At 46.9% G+C, this 14,042-nt stretch overlaps 3 protein-coding genes across 3 annotated transcripts; 1 reads left to right on the top strand and 2 right to left on the bottom strand.

The window, feature by feature from the left end:
* Positions 1-179: 179 nt before the first annotated feature.
* FIESC28_01212 (uncharacterized protein) lies at positions 180-1,647 on the bottom strand (the record flags this gene model as incomplete). The annotated part of the gene is made up of 2 exons (XM_031155363.1): positions 180-1,501; positions 1,551-1,647. The coding sequence occupies 2 exons, from the start codon at positions 1,645-1,647 to the stop codon at positions 180-182; spliced, it is 1,419 nt and encodes a 472-aa protein (XP_031020530.1).
* Positions 1,648-7,648: 6,001 nt separating this feature from the next.
* FIESC28_01211 (uncharacterized protein) lies at positions 7,649-10,345 on the top strand (the record flags this gene model as incomplete). Its single annotated transcript, XM_031155362.1, has 1 exon — positions 7,649-10,345. The coding sequence occupies one exon, from the start codon at positions 7,649-7,651 to the stop codon at positions 10,343-10,345; it is 2,697 nt and encodes an 898-aa protein (XP_031020529.1).
* Positions 10,346-10,492: 147 nt separating this feature from the next.
* FIESC28_01210 (uncharacterized protein) lies at positions 10,493-13,280 on the bottom strand (the record flags this gene model as incomplete). Its single annotated transcript, XM_031155361.1, has 5 exons — positions 10,493-10,699; positions 10,749-12,841; positions 12,892-12,973; positions 13,021-13,161; positions 13,215-13,280. 5 exons carry the CDS (start codon positions 13,278-13,280, stop codon positions 10,493-10,495), a joined length of 2,589 nt encoding a protein of 862 aa, XP_031020528.1.
* Positions 13,281-14,042: the final 762 nt, after the last annotated feature.

The following is a 14,042-nucleotide window of genomic DNA, read 5'->3' as shown; positions in this document are numbered from 1 at the left end:
CAGTCCGAGTGATAAAGAGGCTTCGTATGTTTTGCTTTGGCAAGCATTGTAAGGATCGACTCGAAGTAAGGTGTGATTAGAATGATCTGCTCTCGAGCAATATGGACAGAGGCATAACTCTATGTTGCTCACAGGGACCCCAAAGTGTGAAGTGATACAAAAGCAAGAATTGAAGTTGCTTAGATGAGGATCTGGGCAATCATGAGACCGGCAAAGGCGGTAACGACGCTGCCAGTCATGCGAGAGCCAGAGTTGACGGCGATGGGGGTGGTATCGCTGGGGGCAGCTTCAGTGGCAGTGCCGCTGGGAGTGGCGGGATCGACAGCGGCACCGGAGTTGGTACCAGGGTTGACCTCAGGCTTGGATCCAGAGTCGGCACTAGAGTCAGACTCGGACTTGTCGGAGCCAGAACCAGAGTTGGAGCCCTCAGTAGGTGTGGCAGCAGCCTCCTCAGTGGTCACGGTGCTGGCAACAGCGGTGGCAGTGGCCTTAGCAGTGGAGAAGGTAGTAGCAACCTCGGTGATCTTGGTCTCCTTAGCAGACTCAGTCTTAGTCTCAACAACCTTGGTCTCAAGGATCTTGGACTCGTGGGTCTTAGACTCATGCTGGGCAGTCTCAGTCTTGGTCAGAACAACACTGGTGGTCTCCTCAACAATAGTGGTGTGAGCCTCAGTCTTGGTCTTGGTAGGTTGAGCAGTCTGGGTAGGCTTAGAAACAGTGGTGCTGGCGCTGGTCTCCTCGTCGTTGCCCTCAGACAGAGTCTTCTTGACCTCGATGCTCTCCCAAGAACCGGTCTTGTCGGTCCAGACGTACTCCTTAGCACCACTCTTGCCTGGGGCGTCCTTACCAGCGTAGTCGATGATGGTGACACTGCGGTAGTAAGCATCAAAAGGAGCCTGCTTGAAATCGGTGTAGCCACCAGCCCACTCTCGGGTTCCCTCGTTGCTGTTCTTTCCACCAGCAACCCAAGTTCCAAGCTTGACTTGCATAGGAGTCTGGGGCATCTCATAACCCTTACGGTTAGCTACCTCAGCAGCGTTCAAGGTTCGGACAACGACATCGTCAATGAGCCAGTCGATCTTCTTGGATGTCCACTCAACAGAGTACTTGTGGGTGGTGTCAAGAGGGGTGCTGACGGGGTGGTAGATAGCTCGGTCGTAGGAGGTAGTGTCACCCTTGGCGAAGTAGTTGGACTGGACACGAGCATCATCACCACCAGTCCATTCCCAGTCAATCTCGTCGAGATCGTCAGACTGAAGAACAACACTGGTGACGATACCAGCACCCTTGGCAGCTTGAACGACGACATCAAGTCGGCCGAACATGAGGTAGTTGTCTGATCGGATTGTAGGAGCCTCAGTCTCCGAGTTGATCTGGAAGAGAGCACCTTGCTCGTTGTACTTGATATCTGTGGCAATCATGTTGTGGAAAGCACTGCACTCTCCCTTGGCGAAGTCACAGTCAATCTTTTGGTCTCCGAAAGCAGGGTTGGGAGGGCAAGCTGAGAGTTGTTAGTATGTGACATGTGTAAGTGGTAAGAGATGACTTACTCTTCTCGAGGGGGTTGCATTCTGTGAATGTTTGGGCAGAGGCCATGCCAGCATAGGCCAGAGCCATAGCGGCTGTAGTGAAAGCTTTTGAAAGCATTGCTGCGATTGTGTATGTGTGTATATGTCTAATGCGTATATCCGGTGGTGATCAAGTGTCTAAGCGAGGCGACGACTTGTAAGTTGTTCTTGTTGTAGGCGTATATACCTTGAGCGAGTGTTGTGATATTCTAGTGAGAGTAAAAGGAAACAAGTATTAAAATATGAGTGACTGATACAATATGAGGATCTGAGGAAAAAAGAGGGAAACATTGACTGTTTTATTTAATGTCCTCGGCCTCGGGCGTCTCGAGTCTGGAGACTGGAGACTGGAGACTGGAGACTGGAGACTGGAGACTGGGAAGGAACAAGGGACTGGACCAGACCCAGACTAGACTCTGAAGCGGCGTTGGCGCTTCGCGGGTGGATCCCACCTTCCCTGTCAGCCCCTGACCCTTGCCTCGCTCTTGGCTCCTCCTTCCTCGTCTAAAGACAAGGCCAAGCCAGAAGGGACGCCCGAGCTCCCGCCAAGATGGTACACTAGAGGTTACTGTCCAAGGCCAGTAAAACCCCCTGTCATGATATTTTGAGTCGTTGAGAGACATTCCGGTTTCGAACGAGACACAGAATAGAAAAAGCATCAGACTGAGACAGACAAGACAATACATTGGAAAAGTACCTAATAGCTCAGTTGAGCCAGCGTTACTGTTAACCATACAATCTGACAGCTGAAGGAGGTCCCCTTCTGGAAATCTGACATTCAGCCACTATCTGTCAGTGGCTAAACGGTACAGTTACACGACGTTGTCCCCTAAACGTCTGCCCTGCCTACAAGTGATCGCTCAACCCTATTGGCGAGATGAGTATCTACTTGGCTATCAGTCGCCTGAGCACTTTACGGTTTTTGGGTAGGTAGTCACTGGGCATTATACGAATTCGTATATTCTCTTGGCCTTGTTTCCCCATGGTCAGGCTCACGGACTTTGATTCTGTGATGATGATCGGTGGAGAGTTGCTAGGATAACAGATGAACTATGACGTTTGATGTCTTTCTTTTTCACTCGCCTTCGTATAATCTCTAGATGTTCAGAAAACTCTTTTGTTAAGGAACTTAACGATATCCGTTGGATGACGAAGCGAATTGTGAAACTCCCTACCTCATGCAGAAGCCAACCAGTCAGAGTCGAGCAGTTCCTGGCGATCACCCTCTTCTGACACGCACCGTCTTGAATTCGTCAACTGGTTTCGACCAAAGTCAAAAAGTCAGGAGGCTGAGAGAATTCCAGAACGTGGCCAAAAATACGAGCCAGTTACCCAACCTTTCATCGCAATGTTGGACTAGCCTAATCAAAATCAACAATTCTCTTTCTTTCTCGTAAACGGAGAGAAAAGTCCCTCGGCACACTTGCCGATGATAAGGGAAAATGAATGGGGAAGAGCAGGGGGCTATAGAGGGTCAGAGGCGCAGAGGCGCAGACACTATCGGAGACTAAGGTAGAAGCTGGACCCCTGAAAGCTGTCTCTCTGTCAGTGAGTGCCGCCGCCTGGTCTGGGTTGGTTCATGTTCGTTCATGCAAGACAATCTCATCTCTTCCCTTCGATCCCAGAGTTTTGGTTTAACTAACAAAGTCATCCTTTTTGTATCACCACAGGGAACCCTTGACTAACGACTAGCCACTATCAATTCAATCTCAGCTTTGACTCTCTTTCTTTCTTTTGTTTTGATGATCATGATTAAATTAACCCTTGACATTGTTAGTGACTCTTGGACTCTTGGATGTGAATCATCTCCATAGAGACAAAAAGCAAACACGAGGTTTGCTAGACGAACAACGCTTGGCGCATGTCACCAGTCTATCGGGTCCATATCCATCAAATTTGCGTATACTCTTGGCATGTTCTGTACTAGCAAGCCCTCATACTATCTGAGTGACAAACTGTTAGTCAAGCTTCGAGCAATTAACGAGCCGTCCCCTGCTCATTTCATTGGATCCTCTTCCAGCCCGCCGCATGTTGATATGGCATTTCCTTTTTCGTCTGTTCTTTTTCGCCAACGGTTAGAAACGAAAAGAATTGACCGTTCTCGACGTCATTCGAGTTGTTAGTCAAAGATAGGAAAGGCCGAAGAAAAAAACACGAGCCGCATCACGAGAACCCTTCAGAACGATCTGGTTCCAGCGCAGCCACACTCAAAACTTCTAATTTTGTCCATTGGCTTGGCCACTCTGGGCTTAGCTCTGGGCAATCCCGTCGGCCAATTCTTTAGGAATGCTACCTAACGATCTTCACCATCCGATGCTTCTATCAGAAGATCAATTGCCGCCGCATGTCAAAGTCACATGGATCAGCTGTAGATATTTACAGCATTTTAGTCTAGGTCATCCCGAGATCTATCCCAAAGTTGAGTTCTTGTGGCGAATCAAGAGCACTGCCGTCTCTTTAATGTAACATGATCTGGGGGAACGCGCTTGAAGGATGGTCCCTGAATAATTGGTTTGTCTAATTGGTGAGATGCATGATTAAGGATTTATATATTAGTTGAACTGTAAGTGCATCACTCTATTTGTTTCTATTAGCTCATCCTCTGTTTCAAACTGTGACGCTTCCATTCCAATAAGAAAAGACATATGTTTGCATTAAACACAAGCTGAACACTGAAACTGCGTCAATTATAAGGATTTGGATCTTTACCAACAGAAACAATCTTCACAGAAAATACCATTTTGAGTGCTTGTCTGTAAATCATCATATAAGTCCCTGCTGACTACTCGAGTATCCCTCTTTGCATATGCCAAGTCTCCACCCCTTGATCTAAAACTAACCCTGAGTTTCAGAATCTGGAGATCTCAACGAATCATCTCGTTGAAGGGCATAGTCATGATGATCCCTTAAGAAAAAGAAGTTGACGCGCGGTTTTGTTCTTTTTTTCCCTTCGATGTGAGAGATTTGTATTCAAATGTCGATGCGTTGGTTGTGAATCGCCGTCTGTTTAGAGGGGATCGGCCTATCACGATTCACCATTTGGGCTTTGACGTTTGCGGCTTATACTTTTCTCAACTGTATTCACGTTACGTTTACTTCTGCTCCGTCTGTAGTTATATTCCCAGTCAAATGCAAACGTTAATGTTAACGTTAAACGGCTTGTATAGCTAGCTATTCGGTCGGTCATCTCCCCTCAGCACCGACATCCCGAAAATCCCATCCGGCAACGGTACCTTGCATAACTATACGACTGACATGTGCCAAATCATGAACCCTGCACGTCGATCTTAACACCCAAATCTTTAACGTTCTAAATTTCTCAAAGGCATGATGGCATCCTTTGAATTCGTCAATAATGATTAAACATCGAATGTTCTCCTCTCAGCTCTCGTGTAGTTTACAAGCTGCCAATAAAAGACGAGTTTCAGATCCCACACTTCAACTTCATGCATTCGTAACCCGAGACGAAACATCCGCGTATCATTGCTCCTTCAAGGGTGTCATATCATACGGGTTCCCCCTTATCTGAAACCGGACATGTGAATCTTGGGCACCAGATCGATTACCCCAGTCTGCACATTAAATGACCTCCTTACAATTAAGGAAGGAGTCTATCAGACTTTACAAGGGAATAGCATAGATACACAGGCATGATATGATCAGATGATGAAGGACGTGACATGGTTTAACGACTTTGTTCTGTTTCCAAACAGGACAAGCTCGTCTTGTCGAGTCAGCAGTTCAAACAAATAGAGGTACCAGAGGCAGCCCATTGGAGAAGGACAATCACGGCGACTCAGTATGATGAAATGATCTCAGATCAGCGTACTTGATGTCCCTATTGCACCGTGGCTACCCTAGACTCACACATGATATTATCGTGGGAGACGTAGATCCATTACAGATGTCTCTTTTTATTCCTATGAGTCCACTAATTATTCCCAAGGCGGCATTAAACATTTTTTATTCATGTGGAAATCTACACAACGATATCTCCGCAAGACTACAAGTCTCGAGTTATCCAAACCATGTCAATGATCAACGTTGCAACATGTAACAAGAGCTCGGACTTTAGATACCGTGTTAGACTGAATGAGACGATAATAATGTTTCATGGGACATATAAGTCCTTAGAATCTTATACACATACATTCAAGCCTTGCCTGCGAATTACACTATGCAAGTACTATATGACACAGCTTCGCCATGTATCTGCCTTAAGAAGATTCTTGTACGCCGAAAACGTCTGTCTTTAACACATAGGCTAAAAGTCTTATTGAAGTTTGTGTGTTTCAAATCTCTTCAAGGGGTCTATGCAACACTGTTCAAGTCCCCAAGCGTGATATCTAGACACTGAATTATTGCCGAGAACCTGACTCCGGAGCTGTAAGATAAGACACACGAATCTGAAATACCGCCAAATTTGATGATCAGAAAACCTCCTCAGGAAATTAGATACTGGTGAATTTGTTGACTATCAGTGTTGTGGGGGAGGTAGCGTGAAAAGCAGGCTTTGTCTTGTTCAGAGGGCTTGCTGGTGGTAGCAACCAACTTCTCGACCAGATTAGGAAACAGAGTATCCCTATTCTGTTATTATGAGGCTAAGAAATGATTCTTTGTGGTACATCAAACTACTAAGGCATGATAGTGGTGATGTTATTGGTGAGTGTCATGATAAAACCCATTCACCCAGCTTGCCGCACCACACCACCACTCTGTCAGTAACACACCAACTGCCCATTTAAAGACTCAAAAACAAGACTTAGGCATTAAGTGATAACTCACAGACATCTGCAAAATTCCTGTCAGGTTGACTAGCAGATCTATTTCCAGTCAGCTGAGCCTCAGTGACTCATCTATCAAACCCCAGGATCGTCGGGACGGAACTTAGCTTCGATCACGGCTACACAAGTCCCGGCCAGACTCAGCACTAGAGAAGACTATTGATGACTTACAGGCTACAGCCTTCAGTTTATGGCTTGTGCCTTGCATAAACTAAGGTAGCCTTGAGTGCGGGAGGGGAAGATGTCTGTGGGTAAGACGGAGAAGAAGAAAGAGGTGCTGCTTAACTTACGCTAGTTAGACCTGCATCAGCACCATGAGAAAACTCAATGGCAGTTCTTTGAAGTGCGTGTTATATGAATGTGTGTATAGAATCTGGTATAGTTTGCTGTTGATTTGATGTCAGTGGAAGTTGGAGGGGCGGTTCTTTGTTGAACTTGGATGTAAGCAAACAGTGTGCAACCACTTCTTCAACCTGATCGATCGCCAGGAACACAAGATCGATACGAGAAGAAAATGTCGTCAGTATCAAGTTCCCCTGTCCTTGTCAGTAGCGAACCCAGCGGGACGGAACGGACACCCCGGTCTGTCGACAATCACAAGATCTAAGTGACAGCTGCACAACACGATTCATGACTTTCGATACTGTTCGGCTACGCATCACTCCCCTCTTCAGCCCACCATCATCGTGTGATCGGCAGTGACAATACTAAACATCATAAGACCAAAAGAAAACTGCCCCAAGTGGAAACAAAGTTATCGTCCCAGTGGCGTACGCCGCGGTTGTAACGGCAGTCCCAGGAACCAGGCACAACTCTTTGATCACACCGTAACTTGCAAGGCGAAACAGCAATCAAGTAATCTAGACCGCGTCATAGTGCCACCCTGTTGAAAAAGCTTACAGCCACTGTTTTGCATCTTCTCTTTCTGCTATGACGGTTAAATGGTGTTGACGCCACCAAAATGGAAGATCGTGGCGTCAGGAACCGTTGGGCAGGGCTCTAGTGTCAGGGGTCGTGACGTTTTTCTATTGGGAGGGACCGTTTGGCTTAAACGTCTGGGGCTGAGAAGACGCCGGATTTGGTTAAACGCTCGACTTGTCTTTTGTTCTAGAAGAGTTGAGTGTGTGATGTAAGTCATTCTGTCTGTGTAAGTGAAAGAAAGCCATCGACTTGCTTGATAGAGAGAGAGGAAGAAAGAATAGTATATAGAGCCCACGAGACCAGTTGTTTAGGTCTGTATCAATCAATCTTGTTCAGACCATTCATTCATTCATTCATTCATTCACTCATTCCAAAATGGCCTGGCCAAGGTCTTTCGTTCTTTTGATCGCCGTCACTGGTGTTCAGGCAGGTCCTTGCAAGCCTCGCTCTACCTATCCAGTACCTCAGTCACTCTCTTCCAAAACCACCACTGTCGCTTCTTCACTGCCTTGTTATGGACCCAACTGTATTCCTTGCTATGGTCCAGACTGTAGCTCTACCACATTCCTTTCTGCAAACACCAAAGCTACTTCTGTTCCTTGCTACGGACCGGATTGCAGCACCACTCTCGTTTCTTCAGCTACTATACCATGCTATGGTCCGAACTGCATAGAGTGCTATGGCCCTGGATGTAGTTCTACGGCTCGTGTTTCTGCCAACACTATGACTATCTCTGTACCGTGCAATGGCATCAACTGTATTCCATGCCGCGGTCTAGGCTGTCCTTCTACTACTTTACTTTCTGCAAGCACTAGAACCACGTCTATGCCATGTTACGGACCAGACTGCAGCTCTACCACACTCGTTTCTGTCAACACAAAGACTACATCAGTACCATGCAATGGTCCCAACTGTATTCCATGCTATGGCCCTGACTGTTCGTCTACCACACTCGCTACAGGTACCAAGACTACCTCTATTGCCTGCAACGGACCAGACTGCAGCACCGGAACTGGTTCTACCACCCTCACTTTAACAAACACAAAGACTGCTACCCTGCCATGTTATGGACCAGACTGTAGCTCTACCACTCTCGTTTCCGCAAACACCATAACTACCTCTACATCTTGCAACAGCCCCAGCTGCATACCATGCTACGGCCCAGACTGTAACACTGGCTCTACGTCTACTACAATCGCTACAGGCACCAAGGTCACTTATATTACTTGTTACGGACCAGAGTGCAATACTGGCTCTACCGCTCTCACTTCTACAAACAGCAAGACCACTTCTGTACCTTGCAACGGTCCCAACTGCATACCCTGCTATGGACCGGACTGCAGCACCACTCTTTCACAAACCACCACTGTCTCTACCGGAACAGAAAAGACCTCAAATACAGCTTCTTCAGGCACCACGACCGTACCCTCTGGCTCTACTACATCTTCTATGTCTACCTCTGGTTCACAAACAGCTGTGACAAACAGCCAATCTACAACCAACACAGATAACAAGGGCAGCTCTACCACAACAGGCACCGTTTCAATACAAACCGGTTCTTCCAGCACAACCCAACAGACCTCTACTGGCGCCACATCTGATACCACAGAGACTACCACGATCTCTACAAATACTGGAACCACACTTACTGCAAAGACTGATACCACTGGATCAGCTTCCACCACCACTCAAAGCAGCTCAACTACATTGAGCACTACAGCTTCTTCAAGCACCACAGGATATCCCGACACCTTCACATCTACAAACACCCAGAGCCAGACTACTGGCACCGGCACTGGTACTTCTCAGACCTCGGGTCTAAGCACTACAGTTACCTCAGCTACAAGTGAGGGAAGCTCTACTACTCAGAAGAGTACTACCGGCAGTGAGACTTCAAAGACCACAGAGTCTTCGCAGATCACATCCATTCCTTATGGTTCTAGTTCTTCGACTACAACTGGTGGTTCTTCAGGTTCTACCACTGGAACTGTGACGACTAAGACTGACTCCTCCACTGCCGGTCCTTCAACAACTGGTTCCTCTACAACAGGCGTCTCGACAACTGACACCTCTATGACTGGTACTACCAACAGTGGCTCGTCCGCAACTGGTTACTCCACGACTGGAACTTCGACTGGTGGATCTTCTACAACTGGCTCAACTGATACTTCCATGACTGGCTCTTCGACGACCGGCTCTTCTATCACCGGTACTTCCACGACTGGTTCATTAACTACTGGTACTGCCACCACTGGTACGTCAGCCACTGGTTCAACAGATACTTCTATGACCGGTTCCTCTACAACTGGAGCCTCAACATCTACCGGCGGATCTACGACCCAAACTGGAAGCTCTACTATTCAAACCAGCGGAACTACTTCTGGTGGCAGCTCAGCAACTGGCATTTCTTCAAGCCAGACCAGCGGTTCTACCACGCAAACAACTGGAACAACATCAGGAGCCAGTTCATCCACAACAAACCCATACTCAGTCCCCACCACTGTATCAAGCACAACAAAAGCTTCCAGTGCTTCAACCGGATCAACAACCACAGCTATCTCCTCCACTACCAACTCTGCTCCTTCAAGCACCACTACCAAGCCATCATCCACCACTTTTCAACCTTCAAGCACAAAGATTACCTCAACAACAGGAATCACATCCGCCCCTTCATCAATGACCACCATAAGCACCAAGACCACCTCCGCATCCTCATGCACAACACAAAACTATCCTCCACCAAAGCCAACTTGCTACCGCTACACTCTCATCGACAAGCCCCCCAAGCCTGAAAAGTGTAACAACCCAGGTATCCGCGGCGGCAACCAGGCCAAGATTCTCGGCCAAGGTGACGCTGACAGCCTGGAAACATGCGCAGAGAGCTGCGGTAAGAAGCCGGGGTGTAAGGCTATTGTCTACGGAAACAAGGAGTACGACATGAACAAGCCTTATTGTGATTTGATCGACGGACCACAGGGTCGTGGTAGTTACGATGATAACGATTGGAGCTGGTATGAAATGTCTTGCTTTAACCCGGATTGCATAACGCCTGGATATGATTGCGGATACTAGACGGTTTGACATTTGATTGTATTTGTTTTAGCTAGCCAGAGCGTTTTCTATATCGTATATACCATCTTATTACTATATCTGTTCTTACATGATTTATCAGTCCCAGTCTGATATTGCGGTCAACGCAATGTCTTTGTGAACATCTCTCTAGCTGAACTCTCCTATCCGAGGTCCAAAGTACTCGCCTGGACCAAGAGTCTTGAGAAAACAAGACTGAGTTCCATCACATCCTTCGAAGGGTACTCTGTTACCCCACCAGTCAAGGTTGATATCATGGTATTGCAAAGCAAAGAACATGACCAGTGCTGACAGAGCAATACCAACCGAGAAAGCAGCAGATAGAATATAGTTATACTGTCAGAAGGGTTAGTAACTGAATAATAAGCTTATTTATGAGACGTACCTTTGCCCAGAAAGAGAGATATCGCTTCTTGATATAAATCCACGACAACCATCCAATCGGCACAGCAGGCCAGATGTAAGCGAGGTTATATGGCGCCCATAGCATACCTCCCGCAAGCAAAACAACAGGATGAATACTCCGTATAAACTTAACTTTCGGATATTTTTTCCCTAGCCACCAAAAGAGTAGAACGATAGCCACGCCGGCGGGAAAGCCTACTAGGGCCTCGACGTATTGACCTCCAGTGCCAAACAACTTCTTCGGTCCGATAGTTCCCCAGAGCACAGCCGCGGTAAAGAAGTTGTTTAAGCCAGGACATGTGAAACGGTACGGAGCATTCGGTGTACACACGCCTTCTAGGCGAATCTGGTATTGAAGAACACCCACAGAGACAAGTGTTGATACAAGCGTCGGGATTATCTGTGCCCAGAACGTGAAACGAGGGGGTATCTTGAGATAATGTGCCAGTTTCATGTCGGCGCTGAAGTAAACAGCTTGAGCACAAGTGCTGAATCCGTAGCTTTTGAAGAAGCACATCGCGATAGCATTACCTTCGACGAAAGCTCCACCAAGAAACTCAGACAATACGTTCAACGACACAGGGATTCCTGTTGTAGCTGAGATGATACCGACCGGTACAACGAATATCAGACTCAGAATGATACCGAAAGGTACAACTGCTGGCGGCGTATGCGTAGGCCACTGAGAGACACCAACGATACCTACAATGAAGGCTATCGCGAGAACTACCAGATACCACCACTCAGGAACTTCGCGATAGTTCTTCGTGAGACGATTATGCGCATCAGGCACCTGATCATCCATAAGGTCATTCTTCCTCGAAGAGCGAAAGCTGTTGATGAGTCCCTTAAAGCCCATAGCTATTTCACGATGGTGGTATAGCGCTCCATAAGTGATAGCAGCTGTATATAGCGCGAAGAAGAAAATGTACGAGCCGACACTAGCAGCTGACAGGAAAGCAGGCGAGTACGCTTCATATTTCTCAGCGTCAAAGACGCCCCTTTCGTCAAGAATAGCAGAGACGTTATATAGCCCTCTAAAGTGATCAAACACCCGGTTCGAGTTAATAGGGAGGTAAGCTGTAGAGTATGCATTTCCGTAGTAAACGCCCAAGATGACAACGCAAGTCATCAGTACACCACAGAATAAGTTGAAAGTGGTGAAGAACGGCACCATGAGAGGATCGCAGCCCAAAGTGATGATGTTCCAGTCCATCGTGGGAAAAGGATTGATACCCAGGCCAGTATGTCCACCCGTGATATTGGCCAAGTCGCGGTTGTTAGGTGCTATCCAGGCTATCCAGCTAAAGTAACTCATGCCAGCGAAAAGATAATTCGGTAGCCAGAAGTAAGCGAACATCGCAGCAAAGGAAATATTGAAGAACCTAAAACGGGATGTATTCCATATCTTCTTGAAGGGTCCCAACACTGGGATATCGCCCTCGTCGTGTAATGCTGTATTAAGAGCGATGCAGACCAAAGTCGTGGGCCAGAGGCAGTAGGAAGGATAGACGAGGAACCGTCTGCAGATCCCAGCGAGACCATAGCCGATTAACTTGGAAGATAGACCAAGCAAGATCTGATAACCAATGTTAATTGCATAAGGCTGATTGAAATACTGGGGCAAGTACTGGATCCAGATGATGTAGTTCGTATAAGGAGTCCCCATGGAGATACTCGACATGATAGTAACCAACATATGTTCCTTCTTATTAAACCGACCAGGGTTAAGACTATGCCTCACACCAAACAGCGTGGGACCAACATCAGGTAGTGTCTTCTCGAGGAACTTCCCAAATGGGTAGGCGAGGAGTTGAGGTACTGCTAGACCGACGCTGATCATGGGTTGACGGATCTCAAAGAAGCCATTGATGAAGGACACGGCGCACGAGAATATGAGACCTATGAACCAGGCACGGACCGTGGAGCAGGGCATGTCTGGGTCATCATGGTTGTCGACTACGGCGCGGACTTCGGCGTATGGTGAGTTGTGTGTTATCAACGCTGCCTCGATCTTTATTTCTTGAATAAGTGTGGCATGCTTCTCTGGATGTTTCAAGACGTCATCTTGCTCTGTTTTTAATCAGTATGAAATTGTATAACTCAATGTTCAGTCAACATACCCAGGAAGCATTCGATCTTTTGTATTACTGAGAGAGGGAAATTCGGATCTCTCTTATGAAGTTTATACACCTTCTTCATCGTCTAATCTTATTAGTTCTTGTCATTTTTAGAAGATGCTATAATCTCACTTTGTGAACATCTTCAATTGATAATGTTGCTGCAGTCTCTCTTGCTTCAAGCAAGTCATCCTGGGTGACGTCAAGGTCTTTCTCGAATCCGCCCCCAAGCTCATATGCCTCTTGTGAACTAGGAAGCGAATTATCGCGAGACTATGATTGTATCTGATTAGTACAAAATGCATATACGAACAGTAGGTACTGACTCTCTCTGTTAACTCAACATCGGGAGTACTCGCTGGAGTCTCCAATGTCTGTGCCTCCTTTGTCATCGCGACGAGATATTGATAATCATCAAAGCTTCAGGATATGTGACAACAACTGTGCAACTTCGTATAGCAAAGGATATAATAACCAGGAATGTGCCAGCTATAGCTAGCTATATATCCGATCAAACCTAAAACTAACAACCATCTTGTGGAGTACTGATCGGCCGCTCAATTTCGTTATCAGCAGTGAGAAACGCCTTGCCAAGTGCGTTCCTCGAATAAGCTAGCGGCGCTCCGGGAGAAACATTGCTTATTTGTCCAGGTCAGGTTTGGGTTGGGGTACAGTACAAGGATGAAGTCTATCTCGGCTTGACCGATGGCGGCGATAGATGGCGATGCAGATGTATGGAGTTGCAGCTGACTGAACTTTAGGTGTTACTTTACTAAGCTATTAGCGTTATGCTTGATGATTTCAGAGCGGTTGATTTGGTCAATCCGATTGAAGGGTGTTGACAGTTGCACATGGCATTGGTCAGCCCTACTGGGCTGTGTACTTCTGACCCACTGGACGAGCATATCTCAACCACCAGTATCAAACATATCGAAGACATTATTCATCTCGTTTTCTATTTTGATCTTATTGACTGGAGAATACGTAGAACAGAATAGGATGAGGATGTGTTAAGATAGCTGATCTACTGTTACAAAACTACATGTCGAAGCTTGACCATGGGACATCATATCTCCACAAGACGTGGACAACATCTAAGACGAGATCTTCACATGTCTAACAGGACGACGGAGAGATCTCCCAAGATTACGGAT

The sequence above is a fragment of the Fusarium coffeatum genome, assembly GCF_003316985.1.
Source record: "Fusarium coffeatum strain FIESC_28 chromosome Unknown BRIP53273_contig_33, whole genome shotgun sequence".
NCBI lineage: Eukaryota > Fungi > Ascomycota > Sordariomycetes > Hypocreales > Nectriaceae > Fusarium > Fusarium coffeatum.
This window is presented reverse-complemented; position numbering and strand designations above follow the sequence as displayed.